This window comes from Callithrix jacchus, chromosome 10, assembly GCF_049354715.1.
Source record: "Callithrix jacchus isolate 240 chromosome 10, calJac240_pri, whole genome shotgun sequence".
Taxonomy (NCBI): domain Eukaryota; kingdom Metazoa; phylum Chordata; class Mammalia; order Primates; family Cebidae; genus Callithrix; species Callithrix jacchus.
In genome coordinates this window covers 122,164,903-122,192,892 of record NC_133511.1, presented here as the reverse complement: position 1 = coordinate 122,192,892, position 27,990 = coordinate 122,164,903, and the positions used below count along the sequence as shown (strand labels likewise).

At 49.1% G+C, this 27,990-nt stretch overlaps 1 protein-coding gene and 1 pseudogene across 3 annotated transcripts; one reads left to right on the top strand and one right to left on the bottom strand.

The window, feature by feature from the left end:
• Window positions 1-43: 43 nt before the first annotated feature.
• VPS51 (VPS51 subunit of GARP complex) lies at window positions 44-27,990 on the bottom strand. Of its 3 annotated transcripts, XM_078341397.1 has the most exons (11): window positions 27,746-27,990; window positions 27,102-27,231; window positions 5,734-5,831; window positions 4,132-4,278; window positions 3,837-4,056; window positions 2,954-3,671; window positions 2,344-2,559; window positions 1,925-2,143; window positions 1,301-1,422; window positions 1,123-1,210; window positions 44-409 (listed from the first exon to the last, which is right to left on the bottom strand). In XM_078341397.1, exons 4-11 carry the CDS (start codon window positions 4,262-4,264, stop codon window positions 149-151), a joined length of 1,977 nt encoding a protein of 658 aa, XP_078197523.1. In that variant the 5' UTR covers window positions 4,265-4,278; window positions 5,734-5,831; window positions 27,102-27,231; window positions 27,746-27,990; the 3' UTR covers window positions 44-148. The 3 variants fall into 3 exon arrangements, with proteins under 3 accessions (XP_078197523.1, XP_035119141.3, XP_002755647.2); XM_035263250.3 differs by lacking the exon at window positions 5,734-5,831 and having other exon boundaries at window positions 2,559-2,654; XM_002755601.7 differs by lacking the exon at window positions 5,734-5,831.
• Window positions 8,046-9,516, top strand: LOC100410134 (large ribosomal subunit protein uL4 pseudogene; annotated as a pseudogene).

The window sequence follows — 27,990 nt, the reverse complement described above, 5'->3', positions numbered from 1 at the left end:
CAAAACCCCGCCCCCGGAAAGGTCCGCCCAGCAAACGAGAGGAGACAATCACACAGGTTTATTAGGCGGGGCCTGACACCTGCCAGCGGTGAAAGACCACCCGGGCCATGGGGCGCCGGGGCAGGCCCGTGCATGGCAGCGGCTGTTCCTAGCCGCGCTCGCAGATGACCTCGACCACACTGGGTTCCATGGGCACAGGATCTGGGCAGCGCAGGGCAGCCGAGGCCACCACTTCGTCTAGGAGCAGGTGCACGAGTTCTTCATCAGCCACAAAACGCCACAGGTAGAGCTGCAGAAAGTGGCAGTCCACTTGCACCTGCTGCAGCCCGAAGCGCCCAAAGGTGCGCAGCCGCACACACTCCAACAGGGTCTTCAGGCTGATCTTGATGATGCCCGTCAGCACTGACACCTGCAGGCAGGGACACAGGGATGAAGCTTGGGGACAGCAGGTGTTGGCGAGGGGCACCCAAGTTCTGAGCAGGGGCCATGGAGACATACGGTGCCAGTAGCTGGGATGAGGCAGAAAGTCCCCAGGGCCAGATAAGAGGGGAGGGATACAATGTTAGTGCTGTCATCTGGAGGGCAGGGGACAGGTAGGGCCCAGCAATCAGAGGCATCCCTGAGCTTGGAGAGTGGGGGGCCAGGGACCATGGGTGTAGGGCCCAGCAATCAGAGGCATCCCTGAGCTTGGAGAGTGGGGTGCAGGGACCATGGGTGTAGGGCCCAGCAATCAGAGGCATCCCTGAGCTTGGAGAGTGGGGGGCCAGGACCATGGGTGTAGGGCCCAGCAATCAGAGGCATCCCTGAGCTTGGAGAGTGGGGTCCAGGGACCATGGGTGAATAGGAAATCCTGGGGAGGACCCAGGACTACTGTGGGACAAGGACAAGGGCAGAGAGTCATCCCAGGTCGGTACCGAGACTCAGGCTGGGCATACACCAAGTTTGGGGCAGGGGCCATGGAATTTGGGGACAGGGTACTCTGGACTGCCTAAAAACAGTCCTAGAGACAAACTGGAGGGTCAAGGTCACCCCCAGTTGGTCAGAGTCCTGGGGCTCCTTGGGCAGGTGTGGGGCTGCTCCAGCCAACCCTCCCTGGGCTCCCTGGAAGTCTGAGTCACGGACCTTGTTGAACTCCACAGGGCTGAACACATCAATACGTTCAGAGAATAGCTTCTGGATATTGCTCAAGAGGTTGGTGTCCATCGGGGCACTGGATTGGGGGAGACAACGAATCAGGGCCTGCCCTGCACCTTCAGCCGCTTTTGCCCATTTCCCCTGGGGCTCCCCTGACCAGCCAGACCTGGGGGTATAGCTGGGGGCGTAGCGGCCCTGCTGCCGAGAGCTGCTGTACACGGAGAAGGTCCTCTTGCTGGAGTCGCTGCTCTGGGCCTTTCGAACACCCTCTTCGTACAGGAGACCCACCTGGTGGTAAAAAGAGGTACTGCAACACCTGTTGTTGAGGACTACATGATTTAAAAAAAAAAAAAGGTACTGCATGGAGATCCGAGCACATGGTCGCTATTTATAGAACCAGTGGAGTGGGGCAAAGGCAGGACAGAAGAGTTGGTCTGATACCTAATCTTCAGCACCAACCCTGCCCTGACTTCCTGGGTAATCCTGAGCCTCTGCTTACCCACAGGCAAAACGGGGGTGAAGATGCCATCACCCAGTGCTGAGAAGGAACATGACAGTGGACACAGGCACTGCCCAGCCCCTTTCGTCTTCATCTTGGAGATTTGTTTCCCCGGGGTTCCCTCACAGATGCCTTGGCTACAGAACTCACCCCATGAGGAGAGGCCCAGATACACAACAGGTCCTCTCCTCCAGGCAGGGGCCACTAGTGATCCTCTGCTGCCCCAGCCCCCCATGAAGGGACAGCACCCCCAGCCTGCATCAGGGCTCCCTGGGCCAGCTTGGGCAGCACCTGCACGTCGATGGCGGTGGTATCCTCCACTACCCGCTTCATGACGGCACGCACGTTCCGGGGCTCCAGGGTGCTGAGCCAGTCCCGCGTCTCCACGCTCTTGCGCAGCATCTGCGATATGACCAGGCCCTGCACCTTCACGTAGTGGGTCAGCAGCCGCCGTGCGGTCTCCCTGGCCTCTGCACACAGTGTGCTCACGGGCGTCACCGGGGACTGATCCTGAGCCAAGGAGGCAGAGGACAGAGGGAGTGGGTAAGGGGGACATTTCAGGGGCCACTGCCAACCAGGAGCTAGGCAGACTAGGCAACATGGAGGCTGGGGTGCACACAGCAGTTGGTCTGGGGTCTGGCCATGAGGGCATTGTCTAGCCACTTGCATTCCCAGAACCACCATCCCTGTAGGAGGAGCTAGTGCTTCACCTGCACCAGAAACTGTTCATCAGTGAGAGTGAGGATGTAGGAGATGGTGGCTGTCTCATAGTCCAGGCAGAGGCGGGAGAGCAGCAGGAGCAGGGCAGGTGGTGTGGCACCCCCCTTCTCCCCAGGGCTGTCACAGAAGCTCTGAGCCGTCTGACACATAGAGCGGATGAAGCCCACGATGAGGCCCTCACGGACACCCTGACTGCAGAACTCACCCTGCAAGGAGAAGGTGCCCAGATCCACGCAGGTCCCCTCTTCCAGGTAGGGCTGTTAATGACCCTCTGCTGGGGCTCTAAGTGCTCCAGCCCCATCTGCAAGGGACAACATCATCCTGCATTCTAAGTGCCCTGGAGCAGCTTCCCTGAGTGGGGGCAGGGAGAGCCAACACTAGGTACCCCACTGCACCCCTATTCTTAGCCCAGCTGCACACTGCCCATGCCTTCCCTACCCCCCAGACTGTGCACAAGAACCTGAAACCAAACCCAGAGTGCCTGGGACAGGGACTGCATCTACCCTGGTAACTTGTCCCCAGTTCCCCAAGCACGGTTATAAAGGGTATTGAAGGGTCAACCAGCAGATCGAACAAGCAACACCCGAGAGGAGGCCATACCCGGAAGTAGGGCTTGTTGGAGAAGGACACCTCTTTGGCGGTGAAAAGGTGCACTGCTGCCAGAGAGGCCTTAATGTGGCTCAGGATGGAGCTGGCCACATTGGCCAGCAGCTCAGCCAGGCCAGGGCCCTCCTTCCCAGCCACGCGAGGTGCTGCCAGTGCCTGGCGGACGTCAGTCAGGCAGCCCAGGAAGGCCGCCCGGAGACCCTGCAGGTGGTGACCCAGGCGCTCGCGGGCCACTCTTTCCACGATCTCTGTGGCAGCGTCTGTGAGCCCGGCAGCGGCCAGCAGGGCCCCAGGAGCCCGCAGGCGCCGGTGAAAGCGATCCAGCGCTCGCACCAGCAGTGAGTTGTCACCACCACCCTGCTCCTGCGCCAGCCGCCGCTCCACCAGCGCAAAATAGCGGCTGCCTAGCTCCCGGGTGAAGGCTGCCAGCTTCTCGGCTCCTGCTGGGCCCTGGGCCGCAAACAGCTCCTGGTAGGCCGCTGCCACCTGGCAGAGGCCACCCACGAAGCCACTGCCTCCGTGATCGGTGAACTCTAACACATCGGGAGCCGGAGGGGAGGGCCCCAGCTCGGCTTCCAGGCTTCTCAGCTCCTCCTCCAGCCGGCCGCGGGCGTGCGCCAGGAACTCCTCACACAGCTCCTCCGCAGGTTCGCCCAGAGCCAGCAGCAGCTCCACGCACTCTGCCTGCTCTGGGGCACCTGAGCCGCCCTCCCTACACGAAGGAGACGGTAGTGAAGGGCAGGGCCAGTGAAGGGCAGGGCCGGGGCTGCTGGTGGATGGGGCAGGAGCAGGGCGACAGCTCCAGGAGGGCCCAGGGGAAGGGTATAGGTGGGCTCGGGCCGGCGGGAGCGCTGGAGTCAGGGAAGACGGGCCACACCTGAAGCGCTGCCGCAGCTGCTGGGCCAGACGGGCCGTGATGACCTGGCAGTCGTCCTGGATGGCGCGGAATGAGGGCAGGTGCTGGTACTGCTGCAATACGGCCTGAGCACGGCCCTGATAGCGCACTGCCTGCCCGTAGGCGCCCAGTTCCACGCACTTGGTGAGGCGTGAGGGCAGCTCGAAGAGGAACTGCAGCTTCCGCAGCAGCGCATGGACCCCTGGGGGACAAAGGGTAGCGTGAGCCCCAGAGCCCCAGGGGAGGCCCATTGCAGGCCCGGCCTGGCAGCACCCACCTGCCAGCTTGGTGATGCGCTCATGGCGGTCCTGGAGCGTGGCGCTAATGCGCGCGCTGAAGTCCGTGATCACTGCCATGTTGGTGGCCAGCCGGTCCATTTCATCCTCCATCTTCCGGAAATCATTCTTCATCTTCCGGATGGTGTCTAGGAGGGCATGGGCCGAGGAGAGGGGAGAGCGGGTGACTGCGGGGCCGGTGAAACCTCAGCCCACTCACACACCCCTTCACAGATGCCCCAGGCTGCTCCAGGGGTACATGGATGATTCGAGAGAAAGGGCCATGCACAGAGCAAATGGGGACGAGGAAGGGGGGGTTTATGTTCCCAAAGCAGGCATCACCTACATAAGCCCTGTGAGCCCCTAGCCCTGGTGCCCAGGGGAGCCGGCCGGAAAAGCCACAGTGCCGGCCCTCAGAAGTCCAGAGCGAAGCAGGCCGAAGGTGCTTAGCCAGCTGCCGCCACTGTGCCTCAACTGTCCGTCAACAGCCAAGGTACAGATTGCTGGCTCCCAGGCACATGTGTGTGCCCAGCGCACTGCCCAGAGGAAGCAATACATTCCTGTTCACCATCTCCTTTCCAGACCTCCCAAAGCCTTTCACGTGCTTTCCGGAACGGGGCTGTCTTCTCTGAAGGGCCCTTTCCCTTTGGTCCTGATAGAAACCTGCCTAGGGAGGCTGCTCTTGCTTTCACACCCCAGGTGCCTGGGAGCCCTGTCCCTTCATGCTTCTAGATCATGTCTAGACCTCCTCTTCAAAACCCCAGCTTCTCCGAAGACCATGCCATCAAGCTACAGGCCTCCTCTTTGCTGTCTCTACTGTCCTCTGCTACTCCTCTCAGTTCCCGGTCACTGCTTCCTCTTGTCCCCCTCCCATCACCTCCTTGTGCACACCCACATGGATGAGCCTTCAAACGTTCTCGACTGTTCACTGACTGCCTCAATTCCACCTATTCTAGTGTCTGCCTTTATCTGGTCCACCCTCCCCTTGCCATCACCAACAACTGCCGCCTCTAAAATCTCAGCCTCGAGTCTCGCTGCCGCTCACCCTGTCTGCCCTGATAATCCGTCGGCCTCTGCAGGAAGTCTGGATGCACTGACCCCAGCACTTGGTCCCTGTTTACAACACCCCTCCTGGCTGCACTTCCCTTACCCTCACTGCTCTCAGAATTTGGGGTTCTCCATCAGCATCATCACCGTTTGCAAGCCCCCTTGCCTCTCTTGCCCCAACCCCCTCCATTACTTGTCAGACAAAACCCCACTGCAGGTTAAGCCCAATGAGCCACGTCCCCCTGGCATCTGAACCAATCATCCCAACTTGTCTCCCTTTAAATTTTATGACCTCAAGTCCCAAAATAGCACTCCACACTGTCTAGCCATCCTTCTAAACCTTCCAGTGGGTCTGCTTTCTCATTGCCCAAGGTAACATTTTCTTCTCAGTCCTCAAAACTCCAATACAAGGCCAGGCTCAGTGGCTTACACCTGTAATCCAAACACTTTGGGAGACTGAGGCAAGTGGATCACTTGAGGTCAGGAGTTTGAGACTAGCCTGGCCAACATGGTGAAACCCCATCTCATACAAAAATTAGCCAGGCATCGTGGCATACCTGTAATCCCAGCTATTCGGGTGGCTGAGGCAGGAGAATCTCTTGAACCCAGGAGGCGGAGATTGCAGTGAGCTGAGATTGTCCAACTGTACTCCAGCCTGGACAACAGAGTGAGACTCTGTCTCAAGAACAAACAAAAAACAACAAAACCTCCCATACATGCTAACTCTCCACTGGGACCTGGCTTCACACATGTGCCTCATGGGGAAAATAAAAGCAAACATCAACTCCTTATAAATGTGCAAAGCAAACAGACTTGTGTGCACAGTCTATGTCTCCTGCTCTCCCTCTCCAGAGAGGTCTCATCCAATCCTGCAGCTGTGGTGACTGAGACACTGCTGCCTCCTGTTCTGACTAGAGCACTGCCTAATGACCTAGTTAACACCTTGATGGGGACAGTGCACAAAAAGCGCACATGTAACACCTCCAAAAACAAAACTCAGAGGAGGAGGTTGCAGTGAGCTGAGATCACGCCACTGCACTCTAGCCCAGGCGATGGAGTGAGACTCGGTTAAAAAAAAAATAGCATTGGAAGGCCAGGCACGGTGGCTCAAGCCTGTAATCCCAGCACTTTGGGAGGCCGAGGTGGGTGGATCATGAGGTCAAGAGATCGAGACCATCCTGGTCAATATGGTGAAACCCCGTCTCTACTAAAAATACAAAAAATTAGCTGGGCACGGTGGCGCGTGCCTGTAATCCCAGCTACTCAGGAGGCTGACGCAGGAGAATTGCCTGAACCCAGGAGGCGGAGGTTGCAGTGAGCCGAGATCGCGCCATTGCACTCCAGCCTGGGTAACAAGAGCGAAACTCTGTCTCAAAAAAAAAAAAAAAAGCATTGGAATTATATCAGAGGACACCCAGCTTACAGGTGCCTGCTGCTCGGTACGAAAGGAAGAAACCCAACACATTGGGTCTCAGAACCCTTTGATGGTCATGACCGTGGTGACGCAAGTAGAAAGCACAGTTTGCGTTTTCCCAAACAACGCCATAAAATACACCCAAACCTTTCCAGACGGTAGTTTACCAAGGAAAAAAAACGCTTTTTTTTTTGAGACAGGGTCTCCCTCTGTCACCCAGACTGGAGTGCAGTAGCATGATCTCAACTCAGTGCAACCTCCACCTCCCAGGTTCAAGCCGGACCTGGGAGAAAATAAAAGCAAAGGTATATTAGTCTGGGTCCATACTGCTACGAAGAACTGCCTGAGACTGGGTAACTTACAAAGGAAAGAGGTTTAATTGACTCACAGTTCAGCATGGCTGGGGAGGCCTCAGGAAACTTACGATCATGGCAGAAATGAAAGAGAAGCAAGGTTTCTTCTTCACAAGGCAGAAGGAAGGAGAAGTGCCAAGCGAAGGGAGAAGAGCCCCTTATAAAACCACAGAGCTCGTGAGAACTCAGTATCAAGGGAACAGCATGGGGGAACCAGCTGAAAAACCTCATTCTCAACCAATTATGAGGTCAGAAAAGGAAATCAAAACTGCAATTGCAGCATAGGTAAAATAGCAAGAAAACACTAAACTGGTAGCGGGTTGGTAAATTCTATGGCTAGAATGGATAATTTGCCACAAAAATAGGATTTACCAAAATGGATCGTAGAAAACAAGAAAACACAAACAGAAAAAACAGAGAATATTGTGAAAGAAAGACCCTCCTCTCTCTTCCCCTCCACACAAAGGTACCTGGCCCAGATGTCCAAGGGTGTTGCCACGGCTTGAAGGTCAGGTCCTTCCAATTCTCTGTATAAACACTGTCCCAGCCGAGAAATGAGAATAGGTCTCACACAAATGTGGTGGGACAAACGTAACACTGTTATGAAAACATAATAGAAGGCTGGGCGCAGTGGCTCATGCCTGTAATCAGCACAGTTTGGGAGGCTGAGGTGGGTGGATCACATGAGGTTGGGAGTTCAAGACCAGCCTGACCAATATTGAGAACCCCATCTCTATTAAAAATACAAAAAATTAGCCAGGCATGGTGGAGCATGCCTACAATCCCAGCTACATGGGAGGCTGAGGCAGGAGAATCACTTGAACTTGGGAGGCGGAGGTTGCAGTGAGCCAAGATCGTGCCCCTGCACTCCAGCCTGGGCAACAAGAGCAAAACTCCATCTCAGGAGGGAGGGAGAAAAAAATAAATAAATAAATAAAACACCATCTCAAAAAATAAATAACAGAAACACTTAAGAAATCCACATTCATATTTCTTACAAATGGAGATGGAAGGATGAATTAAACAAATGGAAATGCACAAATAAGCAAACAAGGTCCAGCGGCACATTAAAAGAATAATTGATAAATACCAGATGGTTTTGTTTCATGAATGCCAGGATGACTCAAAATTAGAGGATCTCATAATAATCGTTTGCCATGGCTTTTCCTGTGGCAGCTGCTGGGCTGAGAGGAGCGTGGCCGTCTCCTCTCTCCGCCATGGCGTGTGCTTGCCCACTGATACCAGTGTACTCCGAAAAGGGGAGTCTCCTGGCAAAACTGTCACTTTGCCTGCTGTATTCAAGGCTCCTATTCGACCAGATATTGTGAACTTTGTTCACACCAACTTGCGCAAAAACAACAGACAGCCCTATGCAGCCAGTGAATTAGCAGGCCATCAGACTAGTGCTGAGTCTTGGGGTACTGGCAGAGCTGCGGCTCGAATTCCCAGAGTTCGAGGTGGTGGGACTCACCATTCTGGCCAGGGTGCTTTTGGAAATATGTGTTGCGGAGGCTGAATGTTTGCACCAACCAAAAGCTGGCGCCGCTGGCATCGTAGAGTGAACACAACCCAAAAACGATATGCCATCTGTTCTGCCCTGGCTGCCTCAGCCTTACCAGCACTGGTCATGTCTGAAGGTCATCGTATTGAGGAAGTTCCTGAACTTCCTTTGGTAGTCGAAGACAAAGTTGAAGGCTACAAGAAGACCAAGGAGGCTGTTTTGCTTCTCAAGAAACTTAAAGCCTGGAATGGTATCAAAACGGTCTATGCCTTTCAGCGAATGAGAGCTGGCAAGGGCAAAATCGGAAACCGTGGCCCTATCCAGCGCCGAGGCCCCTGCACCATCTACGATGAACATAATGGTACCATCAGGGCCTTCAGAAACATCCCTGGAATTACTCTGCTTAATGTAAGCAAACTGAACATTCTGAAGCTTGCTCCCAGTGGGCATGTGGGACGTTTCTGCATTTGGACCAAAAGTGCTTTTCTGAGTTAGATGAATTGTATGGCACTTGGTGTAAAGCTGCTTCCCTCAAGAGTAACTACAATCTCCCCATGCACAAGATGATCAATACGGATCTCAGAAGAATCTTGAAAAGCCCAGAGATCCAAAGAGCCCTTCGAGCACCACGCAAGAAGATTCAACGCAGAGTCCTAAATAAGAACCCATGAAAAACCTGAGAATCATGTTGAAGCTAAACCCATACGCAAAGACCACGCGCCGGAACACCATTCTCCGCCAGGCCAGGAATCACAAGCTGCGGGTGGATAACGCGGCCGTGGCAGCAGCAGCACTAGAAGCCAAATCAGATGAGAAGGGGGTTGCAGGCAAGAAGGAAAGGAAAGAAGGCTGCCGTTGGTGTTAAGAAGCAAAGAAGCCTCCGGTAGGAAAACAGGCAGCAGCTACCAAGAAACCAGCCCTTGAAAAGAAGCCAGCAGAAAAGAAACCCACTACAGAGGAAAAGAAGCCTGCTGCATAAACTCTTAAATTTGATTATTCCATAAAGGTCAAATCATTTTGGACAGCTTCTTTTGAATAAACACCTGATCAAACAGGCAGAGAAACACAAAAAAAAAAAAAAAATAATAGTGTGCCATGTTAATAGATGAGAGAGATATTTCAACATCTATTATTGACTTTTTAAAAAACTCTCGCCGGGCACGGTGGCTCACGCCTTGTAATCCTAGCACTTTGAGAGGCCGAGGTGGGTGGATCACCTGAGGTCAGGAGTTCAAGACCAGCCTGGCCATCATGGTGAAACCCCATCTAAAAAATAAAAATAAAAAAGGCCGGGCGCTGTGGCTCACGTTTGTAATCCAAGCACTTTGGAGGCCAAGGCGGGCAGATCACCTAAGGTCGGGAGTTCAAGACCAGCCTGACCAACATGGTGAAACCCCGTCTATAAAAAGTAAAAAAAAATTAAGAAAAAAAAACCGCTCAATAACATATGAGCAGCTAAATATTTCCCTAACCTCCAAAACTCAGTATCATGTTGACCGAGGCAGTGCTAGAAGCACTTCAATTAAAGTCAAAACATGGCAAGGACAACCTTGATTGCCAATGTTGTCTACATTGTTCTGGGGCATCAGCCAACTCAGCTAGACTCGCCAGATGTATTATGCAGATACACAAATTGTAAAGGAGGGAAAGTATCACTATTTGCAGATGATATAATCCAATAAATAGGCTGGGCGCAGTGGCTCATACCTGTAATCCCAGCAATTTGGGAGGCTGAGGCAGGCAGATCACTTGAGGTCAGGAGTTCGAGACCAGCCTAGCAAACATGGTGAAACCCCGTCTCTACTAAAAATACAAAAATTCGCTAGGTGTGGTGGCAGATGCCTGTAATCCCAGCTACTGGGAAGGCTGAGGCAGGACAATTGCATGAACTCAGGAGGCAGAGGTTGCAGTGAGCCAAGATTGTGCCACTGCACTCCAGCCTGGGTGACAGTGCCAGACTCTGTCTCAAATAATAATAGTAATTGAATAAATAGAAAGCCCTAAAGAAAAAAAACCCTGTAAATATTACTATACACAATTTAAAATACCACTTTTTACTTTTCAGATTATCAAAGATGGAAAGAAGTATTCTCTTCTTTGCTGGTGGTTATACAAACTGATCAGTATTAGAGATACTGATCTTTTCTCATAGACTGTGTTGCTAAAATGAAAAGTTCATTTTGCTGATACATGATCTACCTTTCCATGTAACTTTTAAAAACGCTTAGTAGCTCTACAGATGTTAGCCCTGTATTAAATATCAGTATATAAAGAAGAATGTGGGGCCGGGCGTGGTGGCTCATGCCTGTAATCCCAGCACTTTGGAAGGCCAAGGCAGCTGGATCAGCTGAGGTCAGGAGTTTGAGACGAAATGCCTCATTAACTGCCAGGGTGGCCAATATGGCAAAATCTCGTCTCTACTAAAAATTCAAAAATTAGCTGGGTGTGGTGGGCATCTGTAATCGCTTGAACCCAAGAGGTGAAGGCTGCAGTGAGCTAAGATCACACCATTGCGCTCCAGCCTGGGCAACAAGAATGAAACTCTGCCTCAAAAAAAAAAGAATATTGAAATATCTAACTGCAGTCACTTGTGAGCTTTCACACACCCATACCTGGTCTGTTTCTTGTCAAATTCACATCAGTGCTTTTCTCCTTAACCTTCCAGCGATCTCCCCAAGTGGGTAGAGTCCCAGTGTTGTTTCGAGAACATTCCCTGGACTGTGGGACTCTACTCCACTTGGGGAGATCGCTGGAAGGGTAAGGAGAAAAAAAGCATCGATGTGAATTTGACAAGAAACAGACACAAAAAACGCAGGAAGAAAATACTAGAGAAAATCCAAGAGAAAGAACTGCCCGAGACAAAGAACCTACAGGGCTAACATCTGTAGAGCTACTAAGCGTTTTTAAAAGTTACATGGAAAGGTAGATCATGCTCAGCAAAATGAACTTTTCATTTTAGCAACACAGTCCATGAGAAAAGATCATTTAACCCTCTTAGAGATGATTTCATAGAGAGGAGGGTTACTAAGGAATAAAATCACATGACACAAAACATCCATCTTGGCCGGGCGTGGTGGCTCACGCCTGTAATCCAAGCACTTTGGGGGCCAAGGCGGGCGGATCACCTGAGGTCGGGAGTTCAAGACCAGCCTGACCAATATGGTGAAGCCCTGTCTTAAATAAATAAATAAATAAATAAATAAAAACAACATCCATCTTACTTTTGGGACCACTGCTTATATTTTGTTGGGAAAATCGTATTTTGGTTGGTTTGTTTGCTTGAGACAGGGTCTTGTCTGTCACCCAGGCTGGAACGCAATGGCGCAAACACAGCTCACTACAGCCTTGAACTCTGGGGCTCAAGCGATCCTCCCACCTTGACCTCTGAAGTAGCCAGGACTACACACATGCACTATCATATCTGGCTAATTTTTTTGTTAAAATTTTTTATATAGATGGGGTCTCTCGATGTTGCCCAGGCTGGTCTCAAACTCCTGGGCTCAAGCAATGCTCCCACTTCAGCCTCCCAGAGTGTTGGGATTACAGGTATGAGCCACTATGCCTGTGAGGAAAATGATTTTTCTGGCCAGTTCATAGATGGTAAATTAATGGACATAGCAAAGGCTGTGCTATGCACTGAAAACCAGTAAAAGCAGGGCAGAGGCTGAGGTTGGCAAAGGGATCATGGGCCCACGACCCACTGGGAGACCGAGGCTTGGCAGTTGATGAGGCGTTTTGTCTTCGCCCAGTGAATTCTTGATTCTGCTTACAGGCCATGTGACAAGCTCCTTCCAGGTCTGCCAAAACCTACCATCCAAAGAGCAGACTCTTTTGGTAGCGGATGTCTGAGCCCATGACACTTAGGTGCTACCTCCAGAAGGAAGCTTGAAGCCAACTTCTAAAGGTAAACTCCAAACACGAAGCTGTTACAAAAATAGAGTAAAAGAACACCTAGCACTGTTGTGTCCTGTCGTTGTTGCGGCCTGCGTAGTCCTGGAGCCATTAAACTGGAGATAAAAATTAGGACCATCTCCAAAAACAACAGTGAAAAGCATCCATACCATTCAGTCATAAAGACCGCACCGTTTATCTTTGCGTTTCAAGCTTTAAGAAAAGCAGGCTGGGCGCGGTGGCTCGTGCCTGTAATCCCAGCACTCTGGGAGGCCAAGGCAGGGGGATCACCTGAGGTCACCAGCCTGGCCAACAGAGTGAAACCTGTCTCTACTAAAAACACAAAAATTAGCTGGGTGTGGTGGCAGGTGCCTGTAATCCCGGGTACTTGGAAGGCTGAGACAGGAGAATCACTTGAACCCTGGAGGTGGAGGTTACGGCAAGCCAAGATTGCGCCACTGCACTCTAGCCTAGGTGACAGAGCAAGATTGTCTCAAAAAAACAAAAACAAAAACTAACAAACAAAAAGCTTGTTACGCAGTTTGCAACCAGGGAGAGTGAAAATCACCTGGATGCTAGGATGTTGGTTACCCTGGGAGGGGACTGGGTGGTAACTGCTAGGAGGCTCGGGGTCTTTGCTGGTTATGCTGATTCCCAACCTGGACGCTGAGTATGTGACTGCATTCCCTTTGTGAAATTCATGGAGCTGTCCACTTATGCGCACTTTTCTGTATAGCTGTTAACTTTTTATATTTCTTTGAGACAGGATCTGGGTCTATCGCCCAGGCTGGAGTGTGGTGGCACAATCTTGGCTCACTGCAACCTCTGCCTCCCAGGTACAAGCCTTCCACCTCAGCTTCCTAAGCAGCTGGGACTACAGGGGCACGACACCACACCCAGCCAATTTTTGTATTTTTTGTAGAGACAGGTTTCGCCTGTTGGCCAGGATGGTCTTGAACTCCTGAGTTCAAGCAATCTGCCCATCTCTGCCTCCAAAAGTGTTGGGATTTGAGGTATGAGCCACCACGCCTGGCCTCTGTTAATTTTCAGTGAACTGTACTGTCAAAGACTGCTTTGTCTTTGGCAGGAGAAAAGAATTAGAAGAGGCTTTTCCCTGCATAACGTTTGAGATCTTTCTAATTTTGACACAAGTAAATGCATTATTATACAATGAAATCTGATGTGTAGGCCAAAGCTGGGTCAATGCTTCGTGTTTCTTTTTAATTGGGATATAACTGACATACCATAAAATTCAGTGGTTTTTAATATGTTAATATATTCACAAGGTTGTACAATGCCACTATGTAATTCCAGAACATTTCATCATCCCCTAAAGAAATTCTGTAACCCTCAGCAGTCATTCCTTATTCCCCCACTCCTGGAACCTGGCAGCCATTCATCTATTTTCTGTCTCTATGGATTTGTCTATTCTACAGAATACATTTAACAGAAATGGAATCATAGGCATATATGATTTACTTCGCATGTTTCCAAGGTTTATCTATGTGGTCGCCTGTGTCAGCATGTTATACTGTGTGGATATGTTTTTATTCACTCATCAATTGATGGCCATTTGGATTGCTTCCACCTTGTGGCTATTATAAAAAAGCATTCCTATTGGCCAGGTGAGGTGGCTCACACCTGTAATCCCAGCACTTTGGGAGGCCAAGGCAAGTGGATCACTAGAGGTCAGGAGTTTGAGACCAGCCTGGCCAACAAGGTGAAATCCCATCTCTACTAAATATACAAAAAAAAAAAAAAAAAAAAAAATTAGCCAGGCATGGTGGCACACACCTATAATCCCAGCTACTCAGGAGGCTAAGGCAGGAGAATAGCTTGAACCAGGAAAGTGAGGTTATAGTGAGCCAAGATGGCACCACTGCACTCAGGCTGGGTAACAGAGCTAGACTCTGTCAAAAAAAAAAAAAAAAATGCTGCTATGAACATTTGTGTACATGTTTTTGTGTGTACATACATTTTCAGTTCTCTTTAGTATATTTCTAGGAGTAAAATTGCCAGATCATATGGTAACCTTGTGTGTGGTTTTGAAGAACGATCAAACTGTCTCCCGCATTGGGTGCAGCATTTTGTGGTTTGGATTTGCATTTCCCTAAGACCTAATGATGTTGAGCATCTTTTTATGTGCTTATTGGCCACTTGTATGTTTTCTCTGGAGAAGTGTCTACTCAAATCCTTTGCCCATTTTAAATTAGGGTTGTCTTTTTAGCCCTGAGCGAAAAAACGTTCTTTATATATTCTGAACACTAGATCGTTATTAGATATACAATTTGCAAATATTCCCCCAGTCCATGTGCTGTCATTTTTTTTTATTATTATTTTGTTTTGTTTTGTTTTGCTTTGTTTTTGAGACGGAGTTTCACTCTTGTTACCCAGGCTGGAGTGCAATGGCGCGATCTCGGCTCACTGTAACCTCCGCCTCCTGGGTTCAGGCAATTCTCCTGCCTCAGCCTCCTGAGTAGCTGGGATTACAGGCATGCGCCACCATGCCCAGCTAATTTTTTGTATTTTTAGTAGAGATGGGGTTTCACCATGTTGACCGGGACGGTCTCGATCTCTTGACCTCGTGATCCACCTGCCTCGGCCTCCCAAAGTGCTGGGATTACAGGCATGAGCCACCGCGCCCGGCCCAATTGTTATTTTTTGAAACAGGGTCTCGCTCTGCCACTCAGGCTGGAGTGCAGTGGCATGATCTCAGTTCACTGCAGCATCAACCTCCTGGGCTCAAGTGATCTTCCCACCTCAGCCTCCCAAGTAGCTGGGACTACAGGTACATGCCACCATGCATGGCTAATTTTTGTATTTTTGGCAGAGATGGGGTTTCATCACATTGGCCAGGATGGTTTCCATCTCCTGACTTCGTGATCCGCCTGCCTCAGCCTCCCAAAGTGCTGGGATAACAGGCGTGAACCACCATGCCTGGCCCCTTTTACTTTCTTCATAGGGTCCTTAAAGCACAAGATTTGAATTTTGATGAAGTCCAATGTATCTGTTTTTCTCTTTGGTTATTTGTACTTTGAGTGTTATCACTAAGAAACTACATAATCCAAGGTTAAGGTCATAAAAATTTATATCTGTTTTCTTCTAAGAGTTTTATAATTTTAGTTCTTTTTTTTTTTTTCTTTTTTTTTTTTTTTGAGACAGTCTTGCTCTGTTGCCCAGGCTGGAGTGCTGTGGCATGATCTCAGCTCACTGCCACATCCGCCTCACAAGTTCAAGTGATTCTCCTGCCTCAGTCTCCCATGTAGTTGGGACTACAGGTGCCTGCCTATACATCCTGCTAATTTTTGTGTTTTTAGTAGAGATGGGGTTTCACCATATTGGCCAGGCTGGTCTCGAACTACTGACCTTGTGGTCTGCCCGCCTCAGCCTCCCAAAGTGCTGGGATTACAGGCATGAGCTACTGCACCTGGCCAATTTTAGCTCTCATGTGTAGGTCTATGATCCATCTTGAATTAATTTTTGTATGTGATGTGAGGTAGGGATCCAACTTCATTCTTGTTTTTTCTTGTTTTTGTGGTTTGTTTGCTTGAGACCAGGGTTTGCTCTGTCACACAGGATGTAATGCAGTGGTACAATCATAGCTCACTGCACCCTTTACCTCTTGAGTTCAAGCAATCCTCCTGCCTCAGCCACTCAAGTAGCTGAGACTAAAGGCATGTGTCACCACACCTAGCTAACTATTTTTTAAATTGTTTGTAGACACTGAGAATTCACTATGTTGCCCAGGCTGGCCTTGAATTACTGAGCTCAAGTGATCTTCTCATCTTGGCCTCCCAAAGCACTGGGATTACAAGCATGAGGCACTGTGCCCTGCCTTCAACTTCATTCTTTTGTCTATGGATATCCAGTTGTCCAAGCACTGTATCATGTGTTGAAAGGATTATTTTCCCCATTCAATGACCTTGGCATTCTTATTAAAAATCAGTTGACCTTAAGGATAAGCTTGCAGGAAAAAAAAAAATCAGTTGGCTGCAGATACACGGGTTGGTTCTGGATTCTCGATTCTATTCAATTGAACTGGGTATCTATCCTATGCCAATATTACACCACCTTAGTTATGGTAGATTTACACTAAGTTTTAAAGCTTGGAATTGTGACTGGGTGCACTGGCTCACACCTGTAATCCCAGCACTTTGGGAAGCCAAAGCAGGAGGTTCACTTTAGCTCAGGAGTTCAAGACCAACCTGGGCAAGATAATGAGACCCTATCTCTACAAATTTCTTTTTCTTTCTTTCTTTTTTTTTTTTTTTTAACAACAGTCTCACTCAATTACCCAGGCTGGAGTACAAGGGTGCAATCTCGGCTCACTGCAAACTCTGTCTCCCAGGCTCAAGCGATTCTTGTGCCTCAGCCTCCCAAGTAGCTGGAATTACAGGTGTGCGCCACCACGCCCAGCTAATTTCTGTGTAGGATTTCACCATGTTGGCCAGGCTGGTCTCAAATTCATAACCTCAAGTAATCTGCCCACCTCAGATGTAGATCAGTTAGGGTGGTGGAAAAATTATAGAAAGACGTAAACCTTCTTAGAAGGCCGGAAGGTTTTGCAAAAGCCTTGGGAAAGAGGTTATGGCTGAAGGCAGCATAACCCCCTTACCTTGAGCTAATAGCTAGGTGTAGATACAAAGGAATTAAAAGGAGTTTATCTAAATAACTTGTTTACTCTTGTGGTCTTCTCTCTCTTTTTTTCTTTTTTCTTAGCCATGCATGAGCAGTCGTGTGGTCTTAAGACTGATTTTTGATCTTCTGTGGGTGCATGACTGCTCTCTACTGGGGGTTAGCAATGTTAATTACCCTCTAACGGTGTTTACTTGGAACCTTTCTCATTTCATTTGTACTAAATAAATGTGAAGGCTACTGGCTTATCAGGGTGGCTGCTAATTCTGGAAGCAGAAACCCTTAGTCATGCTGACAGGCAAAATATCTGTGTCAGTGTATTTCTTTCATCTGTTACTCAGTCAGGGTCTGCGGGTGGGATCTGGCACTCAGTGTCCCAAAGTGCTGGGATTACAGGAGTGAGCCACCACACCCAGCCCAAAAAACTTCTAAAAAAGTAGCCAGTTGTGGTGGCACACACCTGTGGTCCCAGCTATTCAGGAGGCTGAGGTGGGAGGATCACTTGAACCTGGGAGGCCAAGAGTACAGTGAACTGTGATCATGCCACTGCACTCTAGCCTGGGCCACAAAGTGAGACCAAACTCCATCTCCAAAAAAAAAACTTGGAAGTGTAAGTCTTCCAACTTTGTCCTTCTTTTGCAAAGTTATTTGGGGCATCTCCTGTAATTCTGCATCTCCTGTAATCCCTCATACAATTTTATGCTGTTTGTCAATTTCTGCAAAAAAAGAAAGTCAGTTGGAAAAGTGATAGGAAAGACATTGAATCAATTTGGGAAGTACTGCCATCTTAAATAGTAAGTTAAAAAGTACTTGGCCAAGCACAGTAGCTCACACCTGTAATCCCAGCACTTTGGGAGGCTGAGGCAGGTAGATCACGAGGTCAGGAGTTCAAGACCAGCATGGCCAAGATGGTGAAACCCCATCTCTACTAAAAATAACAAAAACAATTAGCTGGGTGTGGTGGAGGGTGCCTGTAATTCCAGCTACTCAGAAGGCTGAGGCAGAGAATTGCTTGAACTCAGGAGGCTGAGGTTGCAGTGAGCTGAGATCACATCACTGCACTCCAGCCTGGGTGACAGAGCGCGACTCTGTCTCAAAAAAATAAAAAAAATAATAAACATAATAAATAAAAAGTTCTCTGATCAATGAACATGGAATGTCTTTATTTATTTAGGTCTCTTTTAATTCCTTTCAACAATGTTTTATGGTTTTCAATATACAAAATACTCAAAATACCTTTACTTCTTTTATTAAATATATTCCTAAATATTTTATTCTTGATATTACTATAAATGGAACTGCTTTCTTAATTTCTTTTCTTTCTTTCTTTTTTTTTTGAGACAGAGATTATGTGATCTGCAGACAGAGATAGTTTTACTTCATCCTTTCTAATCTGGATGCCTTTTATCGCCCAGGCTCTAATACCTCTAGTACAAAGTCAAATAGAAATGGTAAGGGCAGATATCTTTGACTCTTAGCAAAGATATTTTTTTTTGGGGTTTTGTTTTGTTTTGAGATGGAGTCTTATTCTGTTGCCAGACTGGAGTGCAGTGGCACGATCTTGGCTCACCATACCTCCACCTACCGGGTTCAAGCGATTCTCCTGCCTCAGCCTCCCAAGTAGCTGGGATTACAGATGGACGCCATCATACCCAGCTAATTTTTGTATTTCAGTCTTTCACTATTAAGTATGATGTTACCTAGGGGTTTTTCATCATTCGCTGGTTAAGGAAACTCCCCTTCTTTTCTTAAATTTTTATTTTTTTAAGTTTTCTTCTTTTTTTTTGAGACAGAGTCTCACTCAGTCACCCAGGCTGGAGTACAGTGGTGCGATCTTGGCTCACTGCAACCTCTGCCTCCTGGCTTGGAGCAATTATCCTGCTTCTGCCTCCTGAGTAGCTGGGATTACAGGTGTATGTCACCACACCTGGCTAATTTTTGTATTTTTAGTAGAGACAGTGTTTCACCATGTTGGCCAGGCTGGTCCTGAACTCCTGATCTCAGGTGATCCACCCACCTCAGCTTCCCAGCGTGCTGGGATTATAGGCATGAACCACCACGCCCAGCCAATTTTTATTTATTTTATTTTTATTTATTTATTTTGGAGACAGTCTCTCTCTGTCTCACCCAGGTTAGAGTGCAGTGCTGTGGCTTAGTGCAACCTCCGCCTCCCGGGTTCAAATGATTCTCCTTTCTTAGCATCCCAAGTAGCTGATACTAGAGATGTGCACCACTATACCTGGCTAATTTTTTGGGTTTTGTTTTGTTTTGAGATGGAGTCTTATTCTGTTGCCAGACTGGAGTGCAGTGGCACGATCTTGGCTCACCATACCTCCACCTACCGGGTTCAAGCGATTCTCCTGCCTCAGCCTCCCAAGTAGCTGGGATTACAGATGGACGCCATCATACCCAGCTAATTTTTGTATTTTTATTAGAGACGGGGTTTTACGACGTTGGTCAGGCTGGTCTCTAACTCCTGACCGCATGATCCACCCACCTCGGCCTTCCAAAGTGCTGAGATAACAGGTGTGAGCCACCAAGCCTGGCTGCAACTTTTTATATTTTTAGTAGAGATGGGGTTTCACCATGTTGGCCAAGCTGGTCTTGAACTCCTGACCTCATGATCCGCCCACCTTGGCCTTCTAAAGTGCTGAGATTACAGGTGTGAGCCACCAAGCCTGGCTGCAACTTTTTATATTTTTAGTAGAGATGGGGTTTCACCATGTTGGCCAGGCTGGTCTCGAATTCCTGACTTCAGGTGATCCCCCTGCCTCAGCCTCCCAAAGTCCTGGGATTACAGGTGTTACAGGCGTGAACCACTGCACCCAGCCAGCCAAATTTTTATTTTTTTTAATTGACAAATAATAACTGTACTTATCTACGAGGTACATAGTGATGTTTTCATATATATAACACATAGTGACCAGATCATGGTAATTAGCATATCCATCATCTCAAACATTTATCATTTATTTGTATTGGAAATCAACATCCTCCTTCTAGCTCTTTGAAACTGTATTTTACTGTTAACTACAGTCATCTTACAGTGATACAGAACACTAGAATGAATTCCTCCTATCTGGCTGTAATTCTGGATCCTTTAACACATCTCTTCCTATCCCTCCCTTGAGGAAAGTTCCCTTTCAGTCCTGATTCATTAGTGTTTCACCATGAAAGGCTGTTTGATTTTATGGGATATTTTTTTCCGTATCTATTAAGTTGATCATGTGTTTTGCCCTTTTTCTTATTACTATTTATCTTATTACTATGGGGTATTATATTGAGTGGTTTTGTTTTTCTTTTTCTTTTTTTGGAGACAGGGTCTTGCTCTGTCACCCAGGCTGGAGCGCAGTGGCGCGATCACAGCTCAGTGCAATCTAACCTCCCAGGCTCAAGCAAGCAATCCTCCCACCTCAGCCTCCTAGGCTGCTAGGACCACAGGTGCATGCCATCACGCCAGCTAATTTTTAAAGATTTTTTTTTGTAGAGGCCAAGTGCAGTGGCTCACACCTGTAATCCCAGCACTTTGGGAGGCCAAGGTGGGCAGATCACTTGAGGTCAGGAGTTCAAGACCAGCCCGGTCAAACATGGTGAAATCCTGTCTCTACTAAAAATACAAAAATTGGCTGCGCCTGGTAGCAGGTTCCTATAGTCCTAGATTCTCGGGAGACTGAGGCGGGAGAATCACTTGAACCTGAGAGGCAGATGCTGCAGTGAGCTGAGAATATCACACTCCAGCCTGGCAAGAAGAGGGAAACTTTGTCTCAAAAAATAAATAAATAAAATTAATTAAAATTTAAAAATGAAATGCCTGGATCCAAATCTCTGTCTTTGCTGAGGGGCTCTGTGTGTTGGTGTTGGCGCACCTTAAACACAGCCAGACAGTTTCTCACTTGGCCTGAGACTTTACTTCCTGCTTGTGCAGAGCCTAGAGATGAGCCAGGCATGAGAGCACCGGGCATCCTCAGGTCTTTCCCGAACCAACATACAGCCCTACGAATGCCTGTGGCCCTCAAGGTTCCTGGGAAGACGTCAGAGCTTGGCGAAGCCACTGTGGATATCCACTTCTCAGCTTTTCGTTAAGGCTTTTTTGATTAGTCTACGTCTGCACCAACGTATCACCCAGCAACTCGGGCAGTCTCAACATTGGCCTATAATTATTTTGACAATGAAAAAGTCCTGGTAGCCAGCCTGGCCAATATGGTGAAACCCTATCTCTAGTAAAAAGTACAACAATGAGCTGGCTATGGTGGCTCATGCCTGTGAGCCCAGCTACTCGGGAGGCTGAGGCAGGAGAATCACTGGAACTCAGGAGGTGGAAGTTGCAGTGAGCCGAGATCATGCCACTGCACTCCAGCCTGGGTGACAGAGCAAGACTCCGTCTCCAAAAAAATATCCCTGGTAGGCCAGGTACAGTGGCTCATGCCTGTAAGCCCAGCAATTTGGGAGGCCAAGGTGGGCGGATCACAAGGTCAGGAGTTCAAGACTAGCCTGGCCAGCATGTTTAGTAGGACAGTAGCTCTGTCCCTACTAAAAATGCAAAAACTTAGCTGGTTGTGGTGGTGAGCGCCTGTAATCCCAGCTACTCTGGAGTTTGAGGCAGAAGAATCATTTGAACTCAGGATAGGAAGGTTGCAATGAGCTGAGATCACACCACTGCATTCCAGCCTGGGCGGCAGAGCGAGATTCTGTCTCAAAAACAAAACAAAACAAAACAAAACCCTGCCACCAGGCCTGGCTAATTTTTTTTTTTTTTTTTGTATGTTTAGTGGAGAAGGGGTTTCACCATCTTGGGCAGGCTGGTCTTGAACTCCTGAAGTCGTGATCCACCCGCCTCGGCCTCCCAAAGTGCTGGGATTACATGTGTAACCCCTGGTTATTTTGGGGTTTTTTTTTTTTTTTTGAGATGGAGTCTCACTCTGTCGCCAGGCTGGAGTGCAGTGGCGTGATCTCCGCTCACTGCAACCTCCGCCTCCCAAGTTCAAGCGATTCTCCTGCCTCAGCCTCCCGAGTAGCTGGTACTACAGGCGCATGCCACCACGCCTGGCTAATTTTTGTATTTTTAGTAGAGATAGGGTTTCACCATGTTGGCCAAGATAGTCTCAATCTCCTAACTTCATGTTCTACCAGCCCGGCCACCCAAAGTGCTGAGATTACAGGCGTGAGCCACCGAAAGTGGCCGGCCTGAGGTGTTATTCTTTAAGGCTACAGCTGAGTTGGAGGGCAAGTAGTGGGGCTAGGGCAAGTTAAATACCACAGGGTTCACTATTCTTACCAAGATTCAGCCGTTTTTTAATATATTCCCTGGATTACTTGATGTAAATCTTGGTTAATTTCCAGAATAAAGTTGTTTCTGACTATTCTGGCTAGATTTTTTATTGCTTTTTTTTTTTTTTTGATAAGGAGTCTTGCTCTGTCACCCAGGCTGGAGTGCAGCGGCGTGATCTCAGCTTACTGCAATCTCCACCTCCTGGGTTCAAGTGATTCTCTCCTGGCTCAGTTTCCTGAGTAGCTGGGATTATGGGTATCTGCCACCACACCCAGCTATTTTTTTTGTTTTTTTGTTTAGTTTAGTTTTGTTTTTTTGTGATGGAGTCTCGCTCTGTCGCCCAGACTAGAATTCAGCGGCACCATCTCGGCTCCCTGCAACCTCCGCCTCCCAGGTTGAAGTGATTCTCCTGCCTCAGCCTCCCAGAGTAGCTGGGACTACAGGTGCACACCACCACACCCAGCTAATTTTTATATTTTCAGTAGAGATGGGATTTCACCTTGTTGGCCAGGCTGGTCTCAAACTCCTGACCTCAGGTGATCCACCCGGTCCTTTTTTATGTTTTTAGTAGAGACAGGATTTCGCCATTTTGGCCGGGGTGGTCTCAAACTCCTGACCTCTTGTGATGCACTCATCTCAGCCTCCCAAAGTCTTGGGATTACGAGTGTGAGCCACCACACCCAGCCTAATTTTTTTCATTGCTTTTTTGGAGGATAAAAATATTTCATGTATTTACTCCAGCATTTTTGCAGATGTCACTCCAGACCCTCACTGCCCACGTTTGTAAATATAAAATTTTCTTACTGGAATACAGCCATGTTCATTCATTGGCATACTGTCTATGATGCTTTCAGGCTACAGTGGCAGAGTCAAGTAGCTGCAAGAGACCAGAGAGTCCGCAAAGCCTAAAATACTTTCGGATCCTTTTCAGAAAAAAGTGTGACAACCCCTGAGTTATAGTCTAGCCCTGCTTGCCTCCCTCCCCACAGTCCTGCTCTTCCTACGCTGCAGAGCTGTCCCAGGGCCTCCGCACAGGTTGTTCATCAGTCTGTTCATTAACTGCCTTTCTCTAGAATGTATGTGCTGTGACAGCTTAATGTCTTGTTTGCTGCTATATATTAAGATTTCAGCTTAAGCAGAGGTCACTCTTTACACCCAGAGCTCCTCAATACCAGGGCTGTCGATACCCCAGTCTGCCCATCACTGTCCATTTTCACCATTACCATCTTGGTGTCAGATCCCAGAATCTCTGGCCTGACTCCTGATATGATGGCCTCACGCATGCCTCCTCTCCAACCTATTCCTTTTTTTTTTTTAGACAGAGTTTCGTTCTTGTTACCCAGGCTGAGTGCAATGGCATTCCAGTGACCTTGGCTTGCAGTGATCTTGCTTACTACAACCTCTGCCTCCCGGGTTCAAGTGATTCTCCTGCCTCAGCCTCCCAAGTAGCTGGTATTACAGGCGTCCACCATCACACCCAGCTAATTTGCTGTATTTTTAGTAGAGATGGGGTTTCACTATGTTGGCCAGGCTGGTCTCAAACTCCTGACCTCAGGTGATCCACCTGTCTCAGCCTCCCAAAGTGCTGGGATTACAGGCATGAGCCACTGCACCCAGCCTTTTTTTTTTTTGAGACTAGGTCTTGCTCTGTCACCCAGGCTAGACTGCCATGGTGAGATTATAGCTCACTGCAATTTCCAATTCCTGGGCTCATGTGATCCACCCACCTTAGCCTCCCCAAGTAGCTGGGTTTAATTTAACAAGTGCATACCACCATATCCAGCTATTTTTTTTTTCCTAGAGATCAGGTCTCACTATGTTGCCCAGGCTGGTCTCAAATTCTCGGGCTCAAGTGATCCTCCCACCTCAGCCTTCCAAAGTGCAGGGATACAGGCATGAGCCACTGTGCTCAGCCCAATCCATTCCTTCCAATGCAGCTGGAGGAATCTTTTCAAACCAGAAATCTGAGTGCATCACTCATTTGTCTCAGCTCTCGGTGGAAAAAGTCCAAATCCTAACATGTTCTGGAAGGTTTCCACTTAAAGTGCACATCTACTACCTCCCTGGCTCTGCTCACATCCTGCTTCCCCTCCTGCTGCCCTAGATGAGCTTCCGGCCCTTGGCTAAGGCTAACGCCTCCCTCCCTGCCCTGCTCCACCCCCTCTCCTTCCTGAGGACCTTGTTCCTTTCTCATTTTTTCTCTCTCTTGCCCAATCGATATACACTCTATGCTACATTACTTTGCTAAGTGTCTCGCCCAAGTCTATCAATTCCACATCCTGGAACGCCTTCCTCACTTAGCTTCTTCTTTGAGTCCGCTCTGTTGCCCAGGCTGGAGTGCACTGGCGCGATCTCAGCTAACTGCAACCTCCACCTCCTGGGTTCAAGCGATTCTCCTGCCTCAGCCTCCCGAGCAGTTGGGGCTACAGGCATGCTCTACCTTGCCCAGGTAATTTTTGCATTTTTAGTAGAGACAGGGTTTTATCATGTTGGCCAGGCTGGTCTTGAACTCCTGGCCTCAAGTGATCCACCTGCCTCAGCCTCCTCAAGAGCTGGGATCACAAGTGAGAACTACCATGCCCAGCCCCTCACTTAAGCTTCTAAGACATCAATGCTCCTGGTTATCCTCACACTTTCCTAAATGTTTGTTCCTTTTGTGGGATCTTCCTTATCTCTATGGCTTCTGAATGCAGGAATGCCCTATCCTCAGACCTCTTCCTGACCCTGAATGTCAGGATGCCACATCCTTAGACCTCTTCCTGACCCTCGGTGTGGGGATGCCCTGTCCTCAGACCTATTCCTGACCCTCAATGTTGGGAAGTCCCAGGGTGCAGCACTCAGACCTCTTTCTTACCCTCAGTGTCGGGATGCCCCAGGGTGCAGTGCTTAGACCTCTTCTTTACCCTCAGTGTCAGGGTGCTGGGTCCTCAGACCCCTTCCTGACCCTGTGTCTGGATGCCCCATCCTCAGGCCTCTTCCTGATCCTCAGTGTCAGGATGCCCCAGCGTGCAGTGCTCAGACCTCTGCTCTTCTCACTCCACAGTCCCTCCTTAGTGACTTCAGGTGATCCGCCTGTCTCAGCCTCCCAAAGTGCTGAGATTACAGGTATGAGCCACTGCGCCTGGCTAGTAATCCTAGATTTAGAACCCCTGACTCCCAATCACTTCATAATTTTCTCTCTTTTTCCTACAAAAAGAGCTAAGTCTCAAAACATTATACACAGTCCAACAAATAGAAAACATAATCTTACAAAATTCCTGTGAGAAATATCCCAGCACAGAAGCTATAATTTCTTGCCATTTTGATGCTGTTATTAACAAATAGGAAGGTGCCTACTCATGGAAGCTGCTTCAAATCAGATAAAAGAACAATGAGTAGAGGTTACTACACCCACCACTGCGACACAAGGAGAGTAACAGACATCAGAATGCAACCCCGCAGATGCTCCCCGAACATTCCACAGACTGCAGGTAAACCCTTTGATCTGCGTCCTGGACTTAGTACACATGGGTGCAAAATTACTACAGAAGTCTGAGCAGTACATCTGTCTCCTCAAAACAGCACAGAAGCCAGTGTGGAAAATAGCAGAACGCTGTCTGGTGCTAGAGAATAAGGAGGACAGAAGAAAAAAAAAGCCTCTACATGATCTTTGTGTCCCTTAGTATCATACATCTTCTCTCTTTGCTTAGTTAAGGAGGGAAAGAAGGGAGAGAGAAAGGAAGGGAGGGACAAGATCACCTTCTTTCTTCTCTGGAGCAGAGAATAAAGCTATCAATAATAAGAGAAACTAAACCTTAATGAGGGTTCCTTGGTGTCAGGGATTCTTCTTCAGATAGAAACTTTTTTTGGAGACAGGGTCTTGCTCTGTTGCCCAGGCTGGAATGAAGTGGTACGATCACAGCTCACTGCAGCCTCAACCTCCCAGGCTCATGTGATCCTCCCTCCTCAGTCTCCTGAGTAGCTGGGCCTATAGGCATATGCCGCCAGGTCTGGCTAATTTTTGTTTTTATTTTTTTGTAGGGGTGGAGTTCCACTATGTTGCCCAGGTCAATATTAAACTCTTAGGCTCAAGTGATCCTCCTATTTCAGTCTCCCAAAGTGCTGGAATTACAGCCATGAGCCACCATGCCTGGCCTTTTAAGTGCTTCAGATAAATACATTTCATTTTGGGCTGGGCCAGGGATTCATTACACCTGTCATCCTAGTGCCCTGGGAGGATCCAGAAGGATCACATGAGCCTGGGATGTCGAGGCTGCAGTAAGCCATGACCATGTGCTGCCCTCCAGCCTGGGAGACAAACCAAGACACTGTCTCTTAAACAATAAGTAGGCCAGGCGCAGTGGCTCACACCTGTAATCCCAGCACTTAGGGAGGCTGAAGCAAGAGGATCATGAGGTCAGGAGTTCAAGACCAGCCTGGCCAACATAGCAAAACCCTGTCTCTACTAAAAATACAAAAATATTAGCTGGGCAAGGTGGCGCATGCCTGTAGTTCCAGCTACTCAGGAGGCTGAGGCAGGAGAATCGCTTGAACCTGGGAGTCAGAGGTTGCAGTGAGCTGAGATTGCACAACAGCATTCCAGCCAGGGCGACAGTGTGAGACTCCATCTCAAAAATAAATAAATAAATAATCTCCTTTTGTCTCTTCTCTCCTTTGGTACTTAAGACAACCGTCTGAGAGCAGCTATTATCTCTATAGTAGTCTGACTACGAAGGCTCAAAGGGAAGAAGGTGGAATGGAATAATGTCAGGGCAAGACTGGAATCTGAGTCTCCTCCCTCTAAATCCCTTGCTGGTTTTCCCAACACAGGTGGGAGAATGGGGGCTGTGAGACTTTGGAGGGTGTGTCCCCGTGGGGATCACCTGTGGCTGAGATGAACTTGTTGTAGTTCTCATAGACCAGGGTCTGCATGTCGCTGTCTAGAGCCCGGATCTGCCGCACCATGTCCGTCTCACTGTCCATCAGTTGGGCCAGAGGGCACTCTCTACGCAGCTGGAGAAGTTGGGTGGTTAGCGTTTGAGTCAGGAGGCATTCACCCCCCAGCCCTGCCTGCAGCTGATAGGCTTTCAGTGCAAGAAATCTCTGATCCACACCCCCTGCAACCACTGCCAGCTCAGGAATCCCAGGCATCGGGCCCTAAGTGGCCTAGCTCAGGGGTTACTAGGTTCGACCCTGTTTGGTGTTTGCCAGCATTTGAAATCCTGGGGCTCGGCCTAAGCCCAGCCCCGCGCCTGTCAACGCCTGGGCCACGCCCCCAATCCTGGGCCTATCACAACGTCAGCCCAGGAGACCTCAGATGCCGCATCACCTTAGGCCAGTCCAATCCTTCTCACATCCCCTCAGACGCCTGAACTGCTCGTCCTCCTTGGCCGAGGCTCGTCCTCTTAGGAACCCCTGTTCCTCTCAACCTCACAAAAAGTCGGAGGCGTGATCTGGGGATGCAATATATTGGGGGCCTGGTTCCCTTCCCCCCTCGCCTCACCCCTCCTACCACCCGCACACACACCTTGTCCAGGTAAACTTCCGGGTCGAAATGCGCCCCGTTCAGATCAGTCGGGTCCAAGGGGTCGGGACCCGCGGGGCGTCCCGCCGCCTCCCCTTCCGAGAGCCCGTAGTAAAGCTTCAGCATCCCATGCGCCTTTCGCCGACGTTCCGGTGCCTCAGCCTCGGGCCCTTCTGGGGAGTCCCCAGGTCCAGACCCCGGGCTAGACCCGGCGGTGGCTGCCGCCGCCATCGCTCCTACTGCAGCCC

What these genes read in the sequence shown, in the direction of transcription:
- VPS51 (XM_002755601.7), bottom strand. Translation starts at nt 27,973, where the DNA reads ATGGCGGCGGCAGCCACCGCCGGGTCTAGCCCGGGGTCTGGACCTGGG. An exon ending in GCGCATCACCAAGCTGGCAG is followed by an intron (nt 4,057 to 4,131) that starts GTGGGTGCTGCC and finishes TTTGTCCCCCAG; the next exon opens with GGGTCCATGCGCTGCTGCGG. An exon ending in CAGCTGCGGCAGCGCTTCAG is followed by an intron (nt 3,672 to 3,836) that starts GTGTGGCCCGTC and finishes TCCTTCGTGTAG; the next exon opens with GGAGGGCGGCTCAGGTGCCC.